The following is a 24,757-nucleotide window of genomic DNA, read 5'->3' as shown; positions in this document are numbered from 1 at the left end:
ATTGTATTTATTGCCCTGTACACCGCCCTGAGTCCTTCGGGAGAAGGGCGGTATAGAAATTAAACTATTATTGTTATTATTATTATTATTATTATTATTATTATTATTATTATTATTATTATTATTATTATTATTATTGTTATTGTTATTGTTATTGTTATTGTTGTTGTTGTTGTTGTTGTTGTTGTTGTTGTTATTATTATTATTATTATTATTATTATTATTATTATTATTACCACCTGCCAGGTGCCAATGTATCACAGGTGTACTGTACAGCCCTGATGTACAGTACATAACTTTCCTATTTATGTCAGTAACATTATTTCCCTGGGATTCTTTTATAGTATGTTTTGTCTTTAGTCTCTTAGCAATCATTTTATTCTTGCTTGTGCTTTTCATCTATTTTTTTAGTTGCATTTTGCATATTTAGGTTGTACAAAGCACAGGATGTTTTTAAACTTTAGAAAAGCATACCAAAATAATATTTTCTAACCTGTTACGATAACCCATCAAATTAATTCATACATATTATTATTAAATTATTGTAAATTATTTCCAGCTTACTGATGACTAAATCAGCCAGATGTAGCTGGAGAAGAAAAGAATGTTGTAAGTCTCTCCAGTCTGGTCATCTGGATGTCTCTTATTCAACACAGACGACTAAACAACATCTTATTTGCAAGTTTATATAATCATTGTCAAGTAGATTTCTCACGCAGACATCTATGAATCTCTTTTCAGGTTTGTCAGGACAAGGGTGTCCCATGCCAACTGGCAAGAAGGATGCCCACGAGCATGTTTATTTTTCCCCTGGAGCTTTTATTTATTTTGTATTTTGGAGAAAGCAAGAAAGCAGAAAGCTCTTCAGAACAATAAGAGAAACAGTTGCTGCTCCTTATTATTGTTTTTTTTTCTCATCTGTTTTGGGAAATAGAAATCTTAAGAAAGAATGAGAATATCCCCTGCTCTTTTTTTCCTTCTGTTATGGGCCAATCATTGTACTTCACATATTTTTCTAGTACTTATATTGAAATATCTACAGATCCCTCACATCCTGGACATAAACTGTTTCAACTCCTCCCTGCTATAGGGCATTGCATGCCAACTAGACCAGGGGTAGGCAACCTCGGCTCTTTTATGACTCATGGACTTCAACTCCCAGAATTCCTCAGCCAGCTATGGTGGCTCAGGAATTCTGGGAGTTGAAGTCCATGAGTCATAAAAGAGCCGAGGTTGCCTACCCCTGAACTAGACACATGTCATCACTCTGCTGAACGCTTAATTCCCACAGTACTATCTTATGTATAGGTATATTTACTTATGTAGATGGCTGTATTATTATTATCTTCTCATCTGTTCCACTACCTTCTCTTATTAATATCGTTATTATGATTATTATTTTGTTACTATGATTATTATTTTGTTGTTTTGCATGTACACTGAGAGCTTCTGCACCGGAATTCCTTGTGGGTCTAGTCACATTTGGCCAATAAAGTATTTCTATCTTCTATATAAGGGACGCGGTGGTTCAGTGGGTTAGGACGCTGAGCTTGTCGATCAGAAGGTTGGCAGTTTGGCGGGTCGAATCCCGAGTGCCGCGTAGCAGAGTGAGCGCCTGTTACTCGTCCCAGCTTCTGCCAACCTGGCAGTTCGAAAGCACGTAAAAATGCAAGTAGAAAAATAGGGACCACTACGGTGGGAAGGTAACAGCGTTCCATGCGCCTTTGGCGTCTAGTCATGCCGGCCACATGACCACAGAGACGTCCTCGGACAAGCGCTGGCTCTTCGGCTTTGAAACGGAGATGAGCACCGGCCCCTAGAGTCGGAAACGACTAGCACACATGTGCGGGGGAACCTTTACCTTTACCTTTATCTTCTATATATGCATGTATAATATATATATATAAGGGATAGAACTTGGTGGCTTGCAGCCTGTCCTTATCACAGCTGCTCGGGTTATTGAGCAGAAAGAAATAACACAACATGAACTTAAAATAGGGAATGCTTCAATGCCAGTTTTTGCACTCTGGTATTGATCAGCTGGAAGAAGATACTACGGGCCTCAATATTCAAATCAATAGGAGTGAAAACAATATTTAGCTAGACGCCTTTTAAACTAAAACATAAAAATAGTGTGGAAATGACCCAAAGGAAGCAGTAAACCAGATTATTTTTAGCAGGAAGCTGTAAGTTATTTCTTAAGCAAAACCTTTTCACATCTAGTGCCTTTTCTGCAAAAGTAATGGAATGACATTTAACAGAGGCAAATGCAGAGTTCTTTATTTACAAAACAAATGTAAATTGCACAGTTATTACACCTGACATGCTAACTGTAGTAATGCAAAAAGATTTTGGAATAGTAGTGATTAAAAACTGAGAACGAGTCAGTAGAATAACAGAATAACAAGAGTTGGAAGGGACCTTGGAGGTCTTCTAGTCCAACCCCATGCTCAAGCAGGAAACCCTACACCATTTCAGACAAATGGTTGTCCATTCTGTTTTTAAAAATGTGACTATGAAAAAAAAAGTGATTGTCATTTTAGGCTGCATCAATAAAAGTATACTGTTCATATCACCGGAAGTGAAGAATTGCAATGAAATGTGGGAATGACCTTGGGTGTTTGTGTGTGTGTGGAGGGGAGAGATGCTATCTAGGGAACAATCAGATAAGAGAGGGCATAGTACACAGTTGCATAATGAGAAAAGAAACTCAGAAAGGAGCCTTCTTAACTTCTCAAGTTAAAAAAAAAAAGAGACAGCAGATTTGCAAGATTGATGTTAGCTTTCCCAGGTAGACCAGACCAGAAACTTGATCAGATGAACTAATTCTACTCTAATATAAAACTACAGTAACAGAATCCTCCTAATTCAACCTATAAAGTCCTAAAATGGACTGGAGCTGAAATATTAGAAAAAAGCACCAGTGATATAATCTTACTTCTGTATTAGTTTTTCAGAAAAGGCTCTATTCCCCAAAGCATCACTGACAATGCTTTTATAATTCCAATTATGCAATTATGCAATTCCATAATACATCTTGGTGATGGTGTCCCAACTTTTAAATGCCCTTTCTAGGAAGATGATTTGATTTGATTTGATTTATTATATTTATATGCCGCCCTTCTCCCTAAGGATTCAGGGCGGCTCACAACAATAAAAACTAAAAAAGAACATGAAAATACAAAAATTAAAAAAGAAGTAAACAGTAGATATGTTCAATACATAGTAATTTAACCCCATAAAACCAAATTTAAAACCATAGTCAGTCCAGGCCCGATTGTTGAAACATCCATGTCTTCAGGTCACGGCAAAAGGACCGAAGGTCGGGGGCCATCCACAGCTCCGCAGGCAATGGATGAGCACTGACTTTGCTTTTATATGACACCAAATAACAATGTTTCTTTTTCACCAGGTATTTTAAAAAATTGTTTTTAAAACTAACTGGTTGGTTGATTGATGGAAAATGTGTTTAATGCTAAGTAATTTGTAATTTTATTGTTATATAATATTCAAGTGGTTTTTGCAATATGTATAATGTTCTATGTGTAACATTTCTTATGGTTGAATGGCAGTTTTTAAACAATAAATAAATAAACATTTGTGGATGGCTGATTTTGAATTTTTGATATGTAGCATTGGCCAGTAGAATCTTATTGGCCTGAAATCAAAGCTTAGTCTTCTATGTTTCCCTTCCACATGTGTAGGATCCTCTTCTCTCCTCTCCTCTCACCTCTCCTTCTCCCTCCCCTCCCCTCTCATTTCATCTCCAAAAATGAATTTTTAAAATTCATTAATTAGATAGTCTCTGATCTTTGAACTTCAATTCTTAGAATTCCCCAATCAATATTCTCATACTGAATGTCTGCTATCAGAATGTGATGGTTCTACGTTGAAGGAGAGGATGTGAGAGTTACATTCTTACCACATCTAGTGAGCACTAAGTATGGGAAAACTGTATCAGGACTCTTTAAAAGAGCCAAAGAGGGGAAATTGTCTTTGGCATTGAGTGATAGCCTCTCTGTCTTTCAGGATAATGAAGAAGTCAGACTATGTTTGCTAAGAAAATACCTGCTTTGGAACTTATGTAACTAAATTGCTAAGCACATTTAATTTGTGCTTAGATTGTAAGCCGCCCTGAGTCTTTGGAGAAGGGCGGGATATAAATGGGATTAAAATAAAATAAATAAAAATAAATAAATAATACTCATACATGCTATAATGTTGCTGTCATTCTGCTGGGATAACACTAGAATCATTTTTGGAAGAAAGCAGTCTAAAAGGTAGCCAAGTCCTGGATCAATTGTTATCTTTTTTTTTCTCCCACAGAACAAAGGAAGAAATACTCCAACTCAAACATCATCATGCACGAAACATCTCAATACCATGTCCAGGTGAGTTGAAAACTACTTAGCAGTGGATAACAGAACTGAATCAATAAACCATCTCCTTGTACAACTGCGATCACAACAGGAATAAATCACAGGAGGGAGATGGTCAGCTAATAAATCTAATAAAGAAAACAAATAAATTCTTTAAAGTTAACACTAATAATACGGCCCTGGCAGCTTAGCAGGTTCACTGTGAGCAAGCAAAAGAAGGCGGCAGTGAAAAATCCTTCCATTTGCTTAATTCCCCCCACTTTTCCCTGCAAGATTACTAATGGGGGGGGGTGAGAGGTAGCTGGTTTAAATCAGTTCTTAAAAAGGGAAAAGCTAGATTTTCCCCCATGCCACCTATGTTCCCATCATTTAGAAATAGTTCCCAGTGCACCAGTGAGGCTTTTTAAAAATAAATTTAAAAGTAAAACTTGTATTGGTGCCTTTGTAAAAGAGAATTGCTCTTGATGGGTAGATAAATGGAAAGCATTGGGTTGGAGGTGAAGACTCTGCTGGTCCCAACAGGCCAAAAGCCAGATTCCCTGCTGCTGGTGTAGCCTTGGTTCATTCAGTGGATGGATGAACGGAGGGCCAGCATGAGGAATAGTGCTTTCCAGTTGCATGTTCATTGTGACTGCATGCATGCTGTGGGCTTCCTATAAAAGGCTGGGATTACATATTCAAATGCAACTTTGTCTAAAATAAGCAAATCTTCATTTGTGCCATATTTAAGGTATTTCAGCTCTCAGAAGGCTGAAGTTGGAACTGTGCATAGAACTTAATTTCTGGTGATTCCTTTTGGAAATAAGCAATAAGATGACTGTGGTCATTTCCACAGGAGTGAGGCCTTTGATCTTTCAGTACCCAGAATATATGTTTCTCCTTCTCATGTTTGTTCAGGCATAAAGTGATCTTTCATCCTGAACTCTAATCAAAGAAAATATGATTGGCAGTACACCAAGTCCTCATAAGTAGATTCGTCTTCATTAGAGTGGTCACATATCAATGTAGATACAGTTTCTATAATTCTACACTTCTTAGCAAAAGTTTTGTTGCATGCTGGCTAGGGAATTCCGGGAGTTGAGGTCCACACAACTTTAAAGTTGCCAAATTTGAGAAACACCATACTAGAGCATTTCAAGCCTGGAAGCAATTTTGATGCTTGCAAATCATTCCTCCAAGGGCTACCAAAATGCCCATGTTATTGCCAGAGTAAAGGTCCAGGTCTCTCTGATGCTTTACCAGTTGAAGTGCCATTTTAGCACGTCCTCCTCCATTGCAAAGCCTCAGTGGGAATAGGTCCTTTGCAGCAGTGAGGGAATTAAAGGAAAAAAGCTGCCACGTCTTTTGCCAATTCTCCAGTTGCAAACGTGGCCCAAACTTATTAACCAACCCGGTTTCTTAGCTTTGCTTTCAAAAAGAGATTGAGGAAGCTAAAAAAGGTTTTCAACCTCCCAGGAAAAAAAAATCTTACAGCTCCTTTTCAGATGGACAGAATTTGGCAAGTATGAGTGGGGAATTCAACTTACCCTGGCAGCAGCAAGTGTTGTCAAAAGATACAATACCGTTGAGGTGTTTTTTTTCAAGCCAGCAAAGTGCAAAATTAAGTGAACGTGTGTCTCGCTTGCTGGATTATAAGAAGGAGGTCAAGTGCAGCACCAGCATAAGAAGGTCCACACTGGTCAAACTTCTAATCTAAGAAGTTTGCTAGTATTATGATCTAACTGAGTTTTCTAGGAGAATGGATTAATGGATGAATGTAATTTTGAAGGGTCTTTACACTTCCCTCTGCTGGATGATAAAGCCAGAGTGAGAGCATTGTGCGCAGTGGTGGGATTCAGCCAGTTCGCACCAGTTCAGCAGAACGGGTAGCCCAGAATGGAGCGGCATCCACACAGAGAACCAGTTGTTCACATATTTGAATCCCACCACTGACTGTGCGATTTTTCCTGAGCCAAGGAAGAAACACCTTCTTTTCATCAGTCGACAACAGCAGGCAGATGGAGATTAGGAAAAAGCCTCCCTTCCAGTGTGTTTGATTGCACTGTTTGACAACAATGCTGCTTGCTCCTGGCATTATTATCAGTAGGGCCTGCACAAAAATAGCCCATTTATGCAAATCCTCACATCTAGAAAGCAAACTGTTGGAGGGTGTTGAGCCAAGTAGGGCTTTTCCCCCTTCAAACTAGGACAACAGGTTTTGAGCAGAGGTCAAACGATTACAAGTCCAATCATGCCTGGCTGTTTTTTTTTGTTTTTTTATCGCTTCCAGAAAGCTGAATGCCTACTCTAAAGGACTCTGCACTTGGGAGAGAGAACTAACTAAGAACTGCCATGTGTGTTCAAATATATAGTACTTAACAGTTCTTCAAAACAGGACCTAGAATTTGGCTGCAGGTCCTTGTCAGTTCACATAGCTCTTTTGCAAAATATCTTCTATAAAGCAAGATTGAGAGCCTGTTGATAAACAAAACCATCAAATCTATAGCAGTGATTTTTTTTATATACACTGGCAGTATTTGCATCATAGAATTGGGGGGAGAGCCAAAATCAGAGAGCTAGTTTGGTTTAGTGTTAAGACACCGGGATAGAAACCAGGAGACTGTGAATTCTAGCCTATCTAAGCCCTGAAAGCCAGCTGGGTGGCCTTGGACCATTTCTCTCTCTTTCAGCCCCCACCCCCACCCCAGGGTTGTTCTTGTGGGGAAAATAGGAGAAGGAAGGAGTATTAGGCATGTTGGCCATCTTGACTTACCTCTAAAGTAAGAAAGGTGGGATAAAAAAATCTAATAAATCAAATTCAAAAAAATGTTATTTCTGCTGTTATCACTTGCAAAAACCGGAGTTAGCTGTCTCTATGAACCCGCATGTACTCCATGAATGCAATCAAGCTCTGGAGTTAAATTGTTTATCACCCCTGTTTGACCTTATGGGGTGTTTCCCCCCCCCCTCTTTCCAGCACCTGGCTACCTTCATCATGGATAAAAGTGAGGCCATTGTAACAGTGGAAGATGCTGTCAGGAAGCTCAAACAGCTGAACTCCAAAGAGAAGATCTGGGCCCAGGAAATGCTGCTGCAGGTGAACGACAAATCTATTCGACTGTTGGATTGTGGAACTCAGGTGAGCAGAAACAACCTCTTTTGGAGGGTGATGGGGAGGCAAAATGCCAAATGTACATTAGAATATTTAAGATTTACATAAACGTGTTGCATATTATTTCCTCAATGGGTTGATAAATTGCCACAGGCTTCTCCAAGAATATTAAACTGGATGGAATTCATGCTCAAACCAACCATAACAAAAAGTCAACACTCTGCCCAATTTCTACGTGCATAGCCTACGTGCATAGCAAGCACCTTGTTCTCTGTGTGCCTCTATTCCAGTAGGATAGGACTGATCTAATCAAGCTGACTGAGCAGAGTGATGAATTGCACTTTAATGGAAATGCTTTCTGTTCTGCCAAACCATTGGGTGTTGGACAAGAGAGGTTATTCACATTACATTTAGAATAAATGGTCTTGATTAGGAGCTGTGCTGGTAAATAGAAACATAATAACACAAGGCAGCCTTCCCTGATCTAGCACCCTCCATGTTGGTTGGACTATATTTCCCATATTGTGGATGGATCTAATCTAATGAGATAAATGCATTTACAGGGGCATCAAAATGGTAAAGACCTGGCCTTCAGATTGCACTTAGCCACAGAGTGATTTATTTGTTACTGGGTTAGCATTAGGTGCAAACAAGACAGGTAAACAAACCATGTTTTCTTTGGAGATAATAAATGTCTTGTCAATTGCAATTGTGGTTTACATGATGTATGAGTGGGGAAGCATGGTTTATTTGTGATCATCTGCATCACCGTGATTTGTTTTTGTCTTTTGCACATGCTTCTATCCCTAAGAAAAATTATAGGAAAAGAAATTTGGAGCAGATTTAAAAAATATGACTATCTTATTACAAACTAGGTCTAGTTATGGTAAGGTATGGTACTTGATATGTAAGGTAAGGAGTCCTGGAGATTTTACTCTGCTCCTCATTGCTGACTATGAGGGCGGGGGGCGGTGCTCATCTCCGCTTCAAGGCCTGTTCAGCCAGAGCTGTCTGAAGAGATTCTAAAGTCATGTGGCCAGCATGTCCTCACAGATATGACATCATATGATATAGCACATATGATGTGTGAATGAAACTAATTTCCACAACAGACCGTTATTTTCCAAATCAGAAATGAAGAAACTCTATAGTAGTGCTCAGAATAAAAATACTGAACTTCTGTCAAGTTAAACTAAATACGAAGAGTCATGCCTACCTTTTAGAAAGCCCAGAGGGATTTTATTTGAATAAATAATGCTCACAATCCACTCTTAGTCAAATGTATAAACTGAAAGAACTACCTCTGAGGGGTTACGGGTAATTTTTCTGGTTGGCATTGAGAGAATCCATTATTAAGGCAAGATATAAACAGATGGTTACAAAAGAGTTATGTACCGTCATCAGCTTTTTTCAACATGTCCCAATTTATCACAAGTGCCAATAGTTACGCTGCCTTTCTTTCAGTCCCTGCTGAATAATGTGCGTCAGCAATAGCTTTGCCACTCTGACGCTGAGAACGTAGCTGCTAATGGATTTAAAGTCCTAGGGGCAACTCAAAACGGTCCTGTGTTCGTGGTCTCCTTTTGGAAAGAGCCATTTCAATGTGCAAATGCAGCCTCTAGTTGACCATCCCTTCCTGTATATTTGGAGCACATTCTCTTTGGTGTTGTTTTTCAGGAAGAGCTTGAAGATTTCCTTCTGCCAACAGTCCAGCACTGCCAGACTGTCCTGAATCAGATGCGATATCCCTCCATCCTCCTGCTGGTGTGTCAAGACTCCGAACAGCACAAACCTGACATTCACTTCTTTAACTGTGATGAAGTGGAGGTAAGTGGTAGTTCTTCGGTCCTTTTTGACGAGGGAGCTAAATGGGCTTAAGGGAACTCGGTAGAGTTACAGTCCCAACCAATCCGCCGAATGAAAGGTTGTTCCAGATCTCGGAGTTTTTAAATTTTATTTTATTATTTTATTATTTTTAAGATTTATATGGCTGTCCATCTTAAAACACAACTCTGGGAAGCTCACAAAAGCAATTAAATCCTGAGCTATAAAAACCATAAAACACAACTTGGCGCCTCAGTCATTCCCTTGGGATGCCCCAACAACCAACCCAAAACAGCCTCACATTATCCCAGTACCTGGATAAAAAGCAAAGCCTTGATGGCCATCCAGAAGACTAAAAGTGCAGAGTTTTCCAGTTTGCTGAGGGGAGGGCGTCCCACAAGTTAGGGGCAGCTATGGGAAAGGCACACTTCCCCGGTTAAAATAGATAGCAAGATTTCAGAAAAGGGACCTAGATATTCCTAGAGAGAGGCAATTCTGTGGCACGTGGGCAGAACTCTGCTTGCAGTGGCAACTACATGCTGGCCTAGAACTTGGGATGATCAAGAACCATTGCCTGAAGACTGTGGGGCTGTATTTGGTGCTTTTTGCTGTGTGATTCTTTGAGGTAAATAGAAATAACTGGACATGGTTTTGAGGTCATTTTGTAAGATGGCTGTGGTCCTTTTCTGATTCTGAGTGCAGAATCCTCTGCTACTTTATGCATCATCCACACTGATTAATTTCCTTTGGGGAGCGTGCATGGTAGATGATGAATGATACAGGGATGGGATCAAGTAGTGGCCATTTTCTGGACGGATGTCTTGGCCAACACCATCACATTCTACTCACTAATTCCTCAGAGCAGCTTGAAGCCAACTTCTGAACGTTTTCATTGATGTTGTCCCTGAAATCCTGAGAATGAGGCTACTGCAGCTGGGGGGAGGCGGGAAGGGGAGAGAAAGGATCCAGGAACTACATGAAGCAAGATTGCCTGCCAAAAGGACAGCAGCTGTTCAGAGCATCAAGGCTTCAAGCATGGAATCTTGTACACTTACTGCAGTACACTGCAACTGAGCTAGTAATACCTCAATTCCTGGACATAGTATCATTAGCTTGACAAGTCTGAAGCTGATTCTGAACTGGCCTGAAGACCTTACATGGAAGTGCCCTTGGTTGTTGGTTGGTTAGTTAATCTAGGAGTAGTCACAACAAACACTTGGTGGTTATGAACCTAGTTCAGGGGAGGCAACCTTGGTTCTTCTATGACTCATGGACTTCAACTCCCAGAATTCCTGAGCCAGAATGGCTGGCTCATGAATTCTGGGAGTTGAAGTCCACGAATCATAAAAGAGCCAAGGTTACCTACCCCTGGCCTAGTTCATGCCAGCATTGTAATTTCTGTTGATAGAGGTCTATCTGTGGTAGAAACTCCATGAACAATTGATTTATGTAACAGGATGCCTTGTGAGTCTTTTTCTTTACCTTATAAGTTAACTGGGGGGAAAACATCAGTCGTTTTGAAATTATACATGAGGGTGTCCGGATCAGTGGCGTAGTGTGGGGGGTGCAGGGGGGGGCGGCCGCACCGGGCACAACATTGGGGGGGCGCATTAGATGCATTTTACTTTAATTACATCAGTATTTTCACGGGTTAGGGGGCGCAAATTACTTGCCTTGCCCCGGGTGCTGACAACCCACGCTACGCCACTGGTCCGGATACCTGGATGTCTGGGTCCCCTTCAACTTCCCCTTCTTTTGGGAAACCCCCCCCTGAATATTTAACCTTTCAAAATTATCTCATGGCTTGGAGAAGGGAGGATGAAGCCCTACCAAGAGTTCCATGTCAGCAGAAGCTCCACATTGGAGTTCTCTGCCAAAACAAATGCAAGCAAGGAACTGTTTTCAGCAATGGGAGGGTTTTGCAAAGCTCCCCTTAAAAGAGGATGCGTTTACACAGCAGCAAAACACCCTCCATGATTCACACAGCAATATATTTGTTGGCTGCATTTTGAAACTTCCCAGAACGTAGCTGTACTTGAGGATTGAAGGAGACCTTTGCTTCAAATCTGAATAAGCTCTCTGTGAAATTCCACAGCCCCATAAAATAATCCCTTGATGCCCTGCGCCTGTATATTTCCTTTCGCACTTTGTTTTTAAACTGAAGGGATTCATCACCAACAAAATCTAGGTTTAGGGCAGTCGATTAATGCTTGCCTGTCAAAACAGGTTGTCTGCGTTTTTCCATTGCATCTTTCCTTCCCCAATCTATTTCTGATTCTGTGTTTTAGGCAGAGATGGTTCATGAGGACATAGAAAGTGCACTAGCTGACCATAAGTTTGGAAAGAAGATACGGCCACAGACCCTCAAGTAAGTGGCTTCTGTACATGGACAAACTCTAGCAGGGAGCCCAGAGAATGCATTTCTTGGACTATGGCGGGGTTGCAAGTTTCCTCTCCAAATTTGAGTTGTTGCAGTTTGAAAATGAGTGGTGGGAGCTCACTTTGAGTAGCAAAACCTTGAGGAATTTTACCCATTTCCCATGAAAATGGAGGATAGAATTATCTCTGGCAGCAAAATTGCTCTTTCTCTCAGGAAGAAAGACGTCCTGAAACCCAAATCTAATGAATGAGAATTGGATGAGAGTCTTTCAGACAGGTTTCAGTAACAGAGAGGAAATAGCCAAAAAAGACAAGTGGAAATTCACTTCTTAATGCTATCACATTTCAGCACAATTGTTCAGAAACCATTCTGCTAAATTTCATTGTTCAGGATTTTTTTTCAACAGCTGGAGACTAATCGCAGATCACTGTGAATCAGTTTCTAGGACTGGGAAATGAAAGCAGTGACTTTGTGCAAGTGCCTAAATATATCTTGCTGGAACTTAATAGGGCACAGATGGAGCCCTGCTTAATGCATTTGCAAATGAAAAAAAATATTATAAAGTTGCTAGGATTAGAGATAGTTGCATACTACCTTCAGTTCCCATAGAAATAATTTGAACCTCGAAATGTGGGGATTGTATACCAATAATATGAGTCCATCCATGTTCATCCATCTCCCTTCCAATTCACCGAAGGATACTATCCAGTTGGAGCCTTGTCTGGAACAGTTGTTGCACTGGGGTTACTCAATCCCCTCTTTCCCATTTCATATAAAAGAGAAATAGAAGAAACCACTACTACCTTTTCAGTGCACAATGTGTCCATTTATTCAGCCATTTTAACAAACATGTCAAAGCAGCTGCTTTGAGGAGATACTTAATTGGCTCCACAGCTGACAACTATTGCACGTTTAAAAGGCCCTTGCTTTTTTTTTTCCCTGATGGTGAAATGCTAGTATGTCAGCAACTTTATAATCAGGCATTTTATCCTCCTACTTGCAATCTTGATTACATATTAACCGCAGTGCAATGCTTGTAGGTAATTATTGGGAACAAGGCAAGTAGTAGGAAGGTAAATGGTATGCTAGGTAAGTTGGTGAGAGAAAACAGTGGCCTCTTTGGTTCCAGAAGACAAGATGATGCATTTCTTTTCATCAGTGAAAATGAAATCAACCACAAACTCTGCAGAGCCACAAGTTCAGGAAAAAATCACCAATGCTCTGACTTCAAATAAACTACCACAGAGCTAGAAATAAATTGACTCAGGTTCCCAAACCAACTGATGCTATGAGATCAGACAGAGATGTGAACCAGTTTGGTCTAGTGCAGGGGTAGGCAACCTCGGCTCTTTTATGACTCGTGGACTTCAACTCCCAGAATTCCACGAGTCATAAAAGAGCCGAGGTTGCCTACCCCTGGTCTAGTGGTTAAAGGCACCAGACTAGAAACCAGAATCTGTGAGTTCCCTTCAGGCATGAAAGCCAGCTGGGTGACCTTGGGCCCATTGCGCACACTCTCTCTCAGTACCACCCCCACAGAATTATTGTTGTGAGGAAAATAGAGGAAGGAACATTGGCTATGTTTGCCACCTTGAGTTATTTATAAAAGAAAATAATAAAGGTGGGATAAAAATAAATAAGATAAATCTGGAACGGATTTTGAATTTGTACAAAAGCGTCATGTCCTAGTTGCTGTGGAAATTTACCTGAAAGTTCTCATCAATTGGACTTATGCCTTATGATGCCCACTAGTTTGCTGTTTCTCAGTACCTAGAAGGCTTGGTCATTAAAAAAACATTCATCCATACTGGTCTCTATTGTCCATAGAGCTGCTGTGTGCATTTCATGACCCTTGGCGAGCAGGGGGGAAAACAAACAACCACAGGATGTAAAAGGACTGATCGTGCTTAGAAATTTTACATAAATCAGAGATAATCTTGAAAGTATTTATTTATCCAATTTATATAGCTGCCCATCTCCCCCAAAAGGGAGGGTGCACTACAATAACAAAACAGCCAATAAAAATAGATAAACATGTAAAAGCCACAATAATAAACAATGTAAAAACAAAAGTACTAAGCCTGGGCAAAAGGAAGATAAAAATGTCCCTCTCAGCAAGGGAGCAAGTATGTCGTTGTGCCTGTGGAACTTTATAGAAACCCGAGAAGTATCTGAAGAAAATGTTCAACTGATACCTCTACTGACTCCTTGCTTACTGAGAGAAGCAAAGTAGAATGGTGGTTTTATGCACACTTGTTTATTTAGCGTTCAATCTAGCTGAATTTAGTAGGATTTCTACAATGATCAAGATATGCAGATCAGCTTAATCTGCATAGTGGATGTGAGTGAAAGGCTTTGCACTGTTAGGTCATCCATAATTGATGTCTATAATAGGAAATGTTTTGTACTCCTCCCCCTCCATAATTAAACATTGCTCTTAATCCAATAAAACCCAAATTAATAAACACAGGCTCAAATTCGTTTGCTCTCTTCCTGCCATTTGAGTGAATAGTACATCTTTTAGTTATCAAAACCATTCCTATTTTCCTTCTGCAGAGTGAACCAAGAGAAGATCAAGCAGAGGCAATCCATCCTTCCCCCACCTCAAGGGCCTGCACCGATCCCTTTCCAGGATGAAAGCAGAGGCTTCCAAAAGAACAACCAGTATCGTGTGGCCCCTCCTTCCCAGTCAGGTAACAGGAATAGTCACTGCTCTGTCAGGCCCCAAGAACCAAAAAATTCAAAGTGGAATTATTTCTGAGTGGTTTCCTTTATTGCTCCTCAGCTACAGGGGGAAAAAAAATCTTGCCAAAATAAATGAGTTTATTGATTCTTGGCATCACTATGAGAATTGCTAGGGAGGAGCCTTCTTAACCCTTTTTCTCCCAAGCAAACTTTCCATGCTTTGCTGCCTCTTTGACCTCTAGAATGCAGCCCCTCCCTCCTGGGAATCCAGACTACATTCCACCACATCCCTGAGCACTTCAGACTGAGCACCAAGCCAAGCAACTGGACCTGAGGGCCAGTTCTGGCAGCATTTGCAGGAGCCTCTCATTGCCACACTAACAAGGCCAATGGAAAAATCAAGGCATGTCTTAAAGGCTCAAGGAAACGAGGCATTTATGAATATTACCATATGATATGGCATGCTTAAATCCCCTTTCCCTTGGCCTTTGAACAGTCTGAATTATACCTAAATGTCTTCACTGTACCAGAGCCTCCTCCTTCAACGTCTTCAAAACCTCTTTAGTTCTGGGAACAGTAGTCCCACAGAATAACAGATTTAAAAAGGTGACGGCAGGTGGATTGTGCATCAATAGATGGGGACGGCAGGCTTCAACTTTGCAACATTTCTGCTTTTAATAGAACCCTTGGGCTTTTACTGGAACCTCATGCAAAAAGCTGCATATGTACAAAAATAGATAGGCCCTCAGAATTGACTTGATTCTTGCTGATCAGAACAGAGGTGACGTAGGAGTCTTTGGTGCTGTTGCTATTAAACAATTAGGGTGTTAGAGATTCTTGCCAGTCTGTTACAAATCAACCAGAAATCTATTGCTGAATTTAGAGCTACGAACTCAATCCATAGTCTATTTTCCATCTAACAAACCTTGTGCACACTTCCAGCTGGTACTAGCTACTGATTAACTGATACTAATTTTCTAACATTTTCAGGTGTTTGTCTAGGGCAGGGGTAGGCAACCTCGGCTCTTTTATGACTCATGGACTTCAACTCCCAGAATCCCTGAGTCAGCATAGCTATGCTGACTCAGGGATTCTGGGAGTTGAAGTCCATGAGTCATAAAAGAGCCGAGGTTGCCTACCCCTGGTCTAGGGACTCTCCCTCTCTGATCATTGGTTCCTCCAGCAATCACAAAGTCCTAGTTTCTTTTTCTCCTCCAATCCATTGCCTTCTCCTGGGGAACAGCACAAGAATGTATTTGCCCCAGTGAGTAGGAGGCAGTGGATGATGGGACTGATTACAGCAAAAAGAACCTCTCCCTGCATATGTTGGGTTTTTCAAAGAACAGCAGAGATTTTTGGCATGGGAATTAGCAGCTAATTCCCATGCCCAAAGCTAAGCGAAAAAGGGTGCTGTAGCTCCATCAAGAGCACAAGCATTGCAAGAAGAAATAAAGGATGCTAACCTGTCTGCTACTTTACAGCAATTTATGCAAAATGGGTGGGCATGCAGATTTCCTGCTGAAGAAACCAGAAGGACCAGAACAGAGCCGCTGCCTTTTTTAATTATGGGAGATTGTTGCAACTTTATAATTTCATGATAAGATAGCACACTAAGAGATAAACTTTTAGCCAATCTGGTGATAGAACACAGAGAAAAGCTTCATCTGCTGATTTTCTTCAGAGAGTCAAAAATGACAAAGCTTGAGTTTTTCTCTGAAGGGAACTTTTATTGAACATGGCAGCTTTTCCTGCCTTGATGCCCTCAAGCACAAGGAACTATAACCTACGTGTCATCTTGACACTGAAAAAACGTGTTTAATTGAAGGTTTAAGATGCTTTAAACTCTGTGGATTTTTTTGTTTGGACTTTTTAACAGAGCTATACCTTGATCCTGAGAACTATAGTCCTATTTTAAAATTTAGTTTTGCAAAAGAGAAATAATATCCATAAAGGGAGATGTCCTTTGTGTATGCTTTTTAAAGCAAGTTATGCATTTGCATTACGATTAATCATTCATGTATCCCAAAAGTTGAACTTGACTATCAGCCAGCTTCCCACCTCAATGTATATCTGTATATTGCAAGATGATTTAAAACAATGTTTGTAGAGACATTTTGTAATGTCAGATGAACTTATCAGTTGAGAACACCTGGATTCTGGACTGTGTTAGATATACAGTAGGCGAGTACTACAGTGTATTTACTTTCAAAACTTGGTACTCTGATTCTTTTCTTCCCAAAAAGACTGTTTGAAAACAAGTCAAACTCAGTTTTGCTGCAGGGATGGCTAAAAAAGGACACATTTTAAAGGCTTATGGGGGTTGTGTTCAAGAACAATTTCACTGCAGCTCTTATCTGACAAATCCTTGGCATGAGGCCCACACAGCTCTTTCTGAAAAACAGAATGTGGAATTAGGCAAATTGATGAAGTTCTGCCAATTTTCTTAGATGCATGGTTGTTACATCCAGAGCAGCAAAATAAATTAATGTGGGATGTTTCCACCTACTGAGTTTTTAATAAATACTTTTAGTTCCCAAATCACTCCTTCTATTTCCTTTGACACAATCGATATACGGTATCCATATCCTTAATATTCACATCAAAGAAATAGGATAGCTTGATACAGGGAATGTTTTTAACCAAATAATTTAATTCCACTCCTGTTTTGACTTCTTTCCATTGATGATATTTGTTTTTTGTATTTTTTGACAGAATATGATCGACGAAGTAGTAGCTCTCAGGATTATGAGGAGTCTCGTGCAGTTTTAGCACAGAAGATTGAAAAAGAAACGGTTAGTGATAGTAATTAAAAAATGTATATATGGAAGAAGATGAAGTAACCACTTGATGATAAAATCCATTTTAATAACAATTGTCGATTGTCCATATGTTTCCAAAGAAAATGTTTTTTTGAAATGTAAATAAGAACACAGCAGGGAAAAGACGCATTTGTCCAAGTATTTCTCTGCACCTTGCCTGGAGGCGGCCCCAATTTCCTAGTGGTGATTATTTAAATCAAAATGTACTTGTTGATCACACTGAATGCTCATGATTAAAGCTGCAATGATCATTTTGACTCTTAATCAGGGAGATGCAGAGTAAGTTCATGTGAACATGGATTGCTTCTGGCTGTTGGTTTTGCTTTAAGTTCTCTCATTTGTGTGTTTGCAGCAAATATTGAATTGCACCCTCGATGATATTGAGCTTTTCGTTGCCAAGCTTCAGAAAGCAGCAGAAGCATTCAGGCAACTGAACCAAAGGAAGAAGGGAAAGAAGAACAAGAAGAAAGGGCCAGCAGGTATCAACAGCTAAATTATTGGCTGTAGGAGAAACTGAATAAAACACTCTTTAGACGGTGTAGTGTTAGATTCAGGGGGTTTTCTCCTTCAAAAGGGATAAGAAAGCATCCTTAGTTTATATCCAAAACGGCATGACACAGGTTTGGAAAAATGTACGTGAGATAAAGGGATAGTGGCCTATGGGGCAGCCTTTCTACTTTGACTTAGCTCACCCTGTGCAGTTTTTTTCCTTAATTTCCAGAACGACTTGAACGTGTTTTGGTTCTGCTTAGGGGTGATAATGGCATAAGGGCTGCCTTTGTTTAAAAAGTTATATGACTTCCCAACTCTCTCACGATGACTCTGGGTGGCTTACAAAGATAAAACCTCAGTACAAAACCCAACCCAAAACTTATTCCCCTAGTGACAACAATCAGATCAGCCACTCCAAATCACTTTTGGGTCCCCAAGCCTGCTGGTAGAACATGTCTTCAGGGCCCCTTGGAAAAGAATGTCAAAGTGGGGGCCAAACGTATCTCTGTAAGGATGATGTTTCACAAGGAGGGAGCCATCACTGAGAAGATTTTGCTTCTTGGCCCCATTGGATGCACCTCCTTAAGAGAGAGGACCCATAACAGATGGGTCAATAGTAGAGTAGATTTCATTTTTAGTTGCTTTGTGGCTTTGTTATTCCTTGTCAATTTTCTTGAGGCCTTCCTTTGTGGAATTGGACAATAAATTATTTTACAAATAATTTATAAGCAAATAGGCACACAGTCCAGGGGCTAGAAGCACCCAGCCACTCCTCAATAATTCTGTTTTGCCTTGGCGGCCCTAGCAACTTTTAAACAAAATAAACGCAAGTATGGGGTTTTTTTCTGAAAATCTTAGCTGAATGGAAAATGAGATTTCATGTTTACTTTGTTTATGCACATCAAGGAAGTGAAAGAAGCAACAAACATCAGTCTCAAGGACTCTTTCAAGAGCCACGTTTGCTTTTTAATGATGATTCCATTGCACCACCTGATGTAGTTTATTATTATTAAGTTAGTACGGTTAACTGATGCCTACTTCATATATACCCTATCCCATCAGGCTTGAAGGATCCAGTTCAAATACTGACTTCCAAGCCAGTTCTGAAACCCATTCACCTCTTTCCTTGCTCCATTTCTCTCCTCCTGTTCAAAAATAAAGCCACTGGACCAAGATAAATAAGACTCCTCTTTTTTACTTCTAGCTGTTTCTTAGTTTTGTCATTTTAGGTTTTGAGGCAGAGGGTAGGAACACTGGCCATTTGGGGTCGGGATGGGCCTGTTTCCCCACCACCACCACCATTGTGACCTTGGGTCCAAGTGCAATGATTCATTTCTTCCCGTAGAATAAACAGTGATGACCTTTTAATTAGGAAACAATAACCAAAGCGCATAGAGATGTAATAAAAGGCATTGTTACAGACCTCAAATGTCTCCAATGAGAAAAATCCATCTCTCAGTGTTCTCCAAGTGACCGGGACAATATTTAGTTTTGTCTATAAGGCCGTCGAGAACCAAGCAACCCCCAACCCACATAGTTCTGTTTCTGATCGGCCTGGAACATGAAGGAAAAATATAGTGGTATTTTGACCACCAGTGTTTATAGAGGTAGCTTTTAACTATGCTTGATAGAGTTAGGTGGCTGTTTCTTTGTAGACTGCTTCCACCTTTTCTCATATGGAGACTCTAAACATATACGACTTCAGATCCTGCCATTGACAGATAACATGTCTTCTGGCCATCCCCACTGGCTGTGCTGGCTATGGAATGATGGAAGTTACAGCCCATTGCACTGAAGGGCATCCAGTTGGGTGAGACTGGTATTTCAAACACAAAGTGCCCTCAAGGAATGTAGATTTTGTGGTCAGCATGTCACAAAGAGCTGTTTCCCCATTAATGTTTCTTTATGCATAGGAGTGACTTTTTTAAAAAAAATTGTTTATTATCTTTTGGTCTAAAGAGGGAGTTTTGACTCTGCGCGCCAAACCTCCACATGAAACTGAGTTTCTTGACTGCTTTCAGAAAATCAAGCTGGCACTAAATCTCCTGGTAAGAAGCAAAGGGTATTGTGTATAATTTTCTCTTGTCTCAATTGGATAGGTAATGGCTTATTTGCTTGCCTCATGCTGTTATTGGGAATCAACCAAGTATTATGTTTGTATAGCCAAAGAGCTCAGAATCTGAGTAGGTAGTAAACAATTTTACAAAGTTGCAAAAAAAAAAGCACATGGTGATGTATTGCAGCTGACACTTTAAAAAGTAACAAATTCAAGCATTATGTCACCCATTTCATAAGATGCATTGAGTATTATCCTAAAAGAGACACTATACGTACACTTACTACTGGAAAATGATTGCTGGAGACTGTGACTGTCAAGAGTAGTATTATAGGAAGATCCAAAAATACCCCTTCACAAAATATCAGCATGTAGGACAAATACTCTTTTGCACTGGTAATTGGATTAACTTGTATACATGTTACATATCATGTCATATAATGAAGTCTAATTTCTACTTCTACTTGTCCATGAAAAGCGAGAAGCAGAAATTCTGAATACAACAATTGTTTGTAGAGAAAATTTTTAAACTTTCTCCCATCAATCATGCAGTCAAATTCTTAAATGTGAACCCTAAAACCTTTATAAAAAACTGGGCTATTTGTAAGAAGATCTAGTTTGTTCTGGATAGATAGCTCAAGTCCAAAATGGTGATCCTCAAACTGATTGTTCTCAGTGTCTCTACCGCAGCCTTGCCAAACCCTGAGCTCTTAGATGTGTTGGATTACAATTCACATCATTCCCAGCCAAGTGCTAACTACTGACAATGAGAGTTCTATTTATTGGTTTGAAAACTATTTATGCTGCATGTTCATTGTTGAAATACTTAACTATGCTGTTTAGCAGATACATTGGACTGTAATACAGAAGAAAAAAATGCATGAACCCTTTCCAAGATTTTTCTGACAGTGTGTTCTTGTTATACTTGAGGGGAAAAAAGCTTTCCCCTCTGCAGCATTTGTCTAAAAATGAACTCAGAGAGGTGAAAACTGTACAAAACCGAGTAAGCATATCTTCACGGGGATCGTGTGCAACGTCATTACCTTTTTGGCAAATGTTGCATTGCTGGCAGAACAGGGTTAATAGGCTAGTTCGGTACCAGTGCAAGTCTTGAGGCTGCCTTAACAAGTGTGTCATATAAGAGGTAGTATGATATGACGGTTCAGGCATTGGTATGGAACTTGGCAAGGCAGGTTCAAATTTACCTTCAGTCCTAGAAATCCCTTCTTTCTTAACAAGCCCTACCTCACAAGGATGTTATGTGGGAAAAGGAGGTGGGTGGAGGAGTGCTTTGTAAAACGTCTTGCCCACTCGGAGGAAATAACCCACAAGTAGATGAGTAGATAGACAAATGGATGAATGATTTTACTATATTTGTTTATCTATTAATTAAATGTATATGATTACCCATATCACGGAAAGTGACACTGTGCAATAATGTTATGCTGATTCTTGCAGGATGGGAGAAGTGTCAAGGCTACAAGCAGTTGCCAAGTTGCTTCTATCTATTGTTTGACCCTTGTTGTGAAAATAGCAATAAGGTAGCAAATCCTTACCACTAAAAAGAATGGATATGTTTTTCTTCCATATCAATAACCACATTTACCATTCTTATAAATCCCTTTCCTGGGGTTTCCTTTATAATTTAGCCTCTGTCAGATGCTACATTGCAGAAGATTCAAGCTTGGCCTGCCCAGCGGACTGCAATTAATGCAGTTGCATTAAAACAAACCCATTGTATAATTTAAACAAGCTCTTGCTAATAAAGCATAATGTTTGACTAACGATACAATTGTATGTTCCTTAAAAACCTCAAAAGAACTCTTCTGGATTAAGTGGGATCAACTTAATCTAGCCCTTAGTAATTCCTGCAATAGTTGATCTAATGCCAAGAGCCAACTGCCCACCTGATCATGGGAATAAGGTACAGTCATAATACAGTGCCTAATTTGACTTTGTAGAAGAACCTGGATACATGATTTATGTTACTTTAGAGAGAAATAGTTTACAGCATCTGGATATTGAAATATGCTGGATATTTTCTTGGGCATTTCTTGGAGTTGCTAAACATTTTTGCTGTTTGCATTTTATTTTCAAACAGTTATAAAATAGATTTAGATTTAACTTGTTTTTCTTCTCTTCACAGGCCAAACTGAAAAAACATATTCAGAATCCAAGTGCTTCAGAATTAGTCCATTTCCTGTTTGGACCACTGGAACTGGTATAAATTACATTCTCCCTTATTCAATGAATTTTAATCCAGAGTTTCTCATCTACTGGCATCCAGATATGTTGACCTCTGATTCCCTGAATTCTAACTGGCCATATTGCATGCATGCAATATCTGGAAGTAGGTTTGAGAAGTAGAACTAAAACCAGCAATATGCAGATTTTTGACGCATATTACATTTTTCTAGCCTGTTTAAATATTCATCTATTCCATATTAGGGACTGATTTGCAATATTCCAAGGAGTTAACCTGGGAGCTTGAAAAGCTCATGGCAAATAGAGAGGATTTATTTCAGTTTCCCCAAAATATCTTTGTATGGAAATAGCAAAGCTATCATATCTAATGAGTCAACTCATGAATTTCTTACTCTGGACAAGCACATGACTATTTTACATAACACCAAAAAAAAAAACAAAAAAACCAGAATGCTCTTTCTTAAAAAAAATAAATTTGTGATAGATGCAGAGATTTTTACAATTTCCAAAAAGTAGCTGACTTAGTTTTTCCCAGCAAAAGTAGGACTCTTAACAATACCTTAAAGTATAACATGAATTGTTGCAAAACATTTGGGGGAATCACAATCCAGTCATAGTCATTCATTATTAACGGCAATGATGGAAAAAAATAACAAAATATGTAGTTGTCAAGTCCTGTAATAGGAAGGTATCTTTAATGGTAGTCTGGGATAGATACAAAATCTTGACACTTATACAGTACAGGTAGTCCTTGACTTACAACAGTTCATTTAGTGACTGTTCAAAGTTACAACACTGGAAAAAAGTGACTTATGACCATTTTTCACACAACTGTTGCAGCATCCCCATCATGGTCATGTGATAAAAATCCAAATGCTTAGCAACTGACTCATATTTATGACAGTTGCATTGTCCCGGGGTCATGTGATCGCCTTTTGCCAAGCAGTCAATGGGGAATCCAGATTCACTTAACAACCGTAGGGATTCATTTAACAATTGTGGTCATAAAATGGGGGCAAATTCACTTAATCTGTTTGTCTTGCTTAGCAACAGAAATGTTGGGCTGAATTATGGTCTTAAGTCAAGAACTACCTGTAAAGGCCTAAAAATTTATCTTCCAAACGCTTTACCCATGTAAGATTATTGGAAATTCTCATTTGTGATTTCTTGTTTGTAATCCAGATTGTTAACAGCTGTGGAGGCCCTGAATTTGCAAGATCTGTCCTCAATCCACTTCTTTCAAAGGATACTACAGATTTCCTGAAAGGCCATCTAACACCAAAGGAAATGGCATTGTGGGAATCCTTAGGAGAGACTTGGACAAGGTCAAGGTATGTAAATAAAGCCAAGCAAAAGAGGAACCCAGAGAAGGATTCTTCCAGACCAATTTTATGATTGAAAACAATAAACTCAAAAGCAAATACAAACTATTAAAAATACAAACAGTAAAATACAAATAGAAAAAAGTGTGAAAAAAGAAAAAAGGGATTAACTTTCCCCATCATCCCACCAATCGTTCTGTAGCTCATCTTGTAAATAAAAACCAAAATCCAAATTCTTTGATTGTTATTTGCCAGCAAAACTCCAGTAAGGGAAACCAGATACATTTTTTTTCTCTTTTAGTTCTGGGTGAATAAGCTAGTTTTGTAAACTTCCCTAAGTTTTTAAGAATCTCATTTTTAGTCCCTTCAAAAAGAGTCCCAGAGCTAGTTTTCTATTTTTGTTGGAACTGCAATTCTTTCAGAACTTTAGCAGATTTCTTTTATATATCCAATAAATAATATTTGTCCTTTTGTTTGTCTCCTCCAATAGAATCCTACAAGACCTTAATAGAGTTTTTTTGTATGTCTAGTAAGAAAAAGTTATTGAAGTCCATTTCCTGGTTCAAAAGTTACATATATCCTTTAGTGAATATGTCATCCATCAGTTCCATTTGTATCTCCATATCTTCCTCTATATTCTTCTTGGTTCTTATCGTAATTAAGTCCCCCTTCAAAATAATTTCAAAATTATCTGTTGCAACTTGTTCTCTAGCATCATTACAACATCCTCTGTCCATCTCATCAACGTTTACCTATTATCATTACAACATCCTCTGTCCATCTCATCAACGTTTACCTATTTTATCAAAATGTTTGGCAGAGAAATATTCCAAAATTTCTGTGGACCCTTAATCCGTTGTTAACTTTCCAAAATCCATATTCGAAATAGACTTTTAATGCATAATTGGAAAAAATGTGCATGTATTCATTTTTATTTATGTAATTTGTATGGTCACCCATCTCACAAGTAACTTTGGGTGGCATATAACAAAACCAAAACAATATTTCAAAGACTTTTAAAATCAAATTTATATTATTTTCCTCCAAAGAGAAGTGAAGTCATCTGATGAATAGAGCTAAATATTGCTGGTCCAAAGAGTCTTAATCTCTCCAGTACAGTACAAAAATAATATATCCAAAAAGTGATTAGGAAATAAGGCCCAGTTAAGCTCAATGTCCATAGAAAGCTCTGTTGCGAGGGTGAGTTGGATGGAACGCTGGGTCCTAGGTATTCAACTCATAAGCCAAGTGCAAAACAGTGGTTTCCATGCTATACTCACAAGGAGTGGTTGATCAGAGTCATGCGGATAATCTCAACAATCTCCCCTCCCTCCAGAAATTTTGCCACCTGGATCCTGCATTTAGCCATGATTCTCCTTGCAAATGTGATCCTGTTACTAGCAGGACATCAGCTCATCATGGTGCCCAGAGGAAGTCTCATGTCTTCCTTGGCTGAAGTTGGTGAAAGGCAAAATTCCCTAAAATGCCATCTGAACAACAATAA

General features: G+C 39.3%; 1 protein-coding gene across 1 annotated transcript in view; it reads left to right on the top strand.

The window, feature by feature from the left end:
* Nucleotides 1–24,757, top strand: part of EPS8L2 (EPS8 signaling adaptor L2) — an 89,608-nt gene that overhangs the window by 47,477 nt on the left and 17,374 nt on the right. The window contains exons 4-13 of the mRNA XM_081323503.1: nucleotides 4,327–4,391; nucleotides 7,336–7,497; nucleotides 9,148–9,297; nucleotides 11,583–11,662; nucleotides 14,231–14,367; nucleotides 17,072–17,151; nucleotides 17,531–17,657; nucleotides 19,630–19,718; nucleotides 21,873–21,947; nucleotides 23,114–23,262. Coding sequence (XP_081179629.1) covers nucleotides 4,327–4,391; nucleotides 7,336–7,497; nucleotides 9,148–9,297; nucleotides 11,583–11,662; nucleotides 14,231–14,367; nucleotides 17,072–17,151; nucleotides 17,531–17,657; nucleotides 19,630–19,718; nucleotides 21,873–21,947; nucleotides 23,114–23,262 — 1,114 coding nt within the window. The remainder of the gene's footprint in view (nucleotides 1–4,326; nucleotides 4,392–7,335; nucleotides 7,498–9,147; nucleotides 9,298–11,582; nucleotides 11,663–14,230; nucleotides 14,368–17,071; nucleotides 17,152–17,530; nucleotides 17,658–19,629; nucleotides 19,719–21,872; nucleotides 21,948–23,113; nucleotides 23,263–24,757) is intronic.

This window comes from Vipera berus (assembly GCF_964194415.1).
Source record: "Vipera berus genome assembly, chromosome: 1".
NCBI classification, from domain to species: domain Eukaryota; kingdom Metazoa; phylum Chordata; class Lepidosauria; order Squamata; family Viperidae; genus Vipera; species Vipera berus.
Note: the sequence above shows the minus strand (reverse complement) of the source record. Positions and strands in the feature narration are given on the sequence as shown.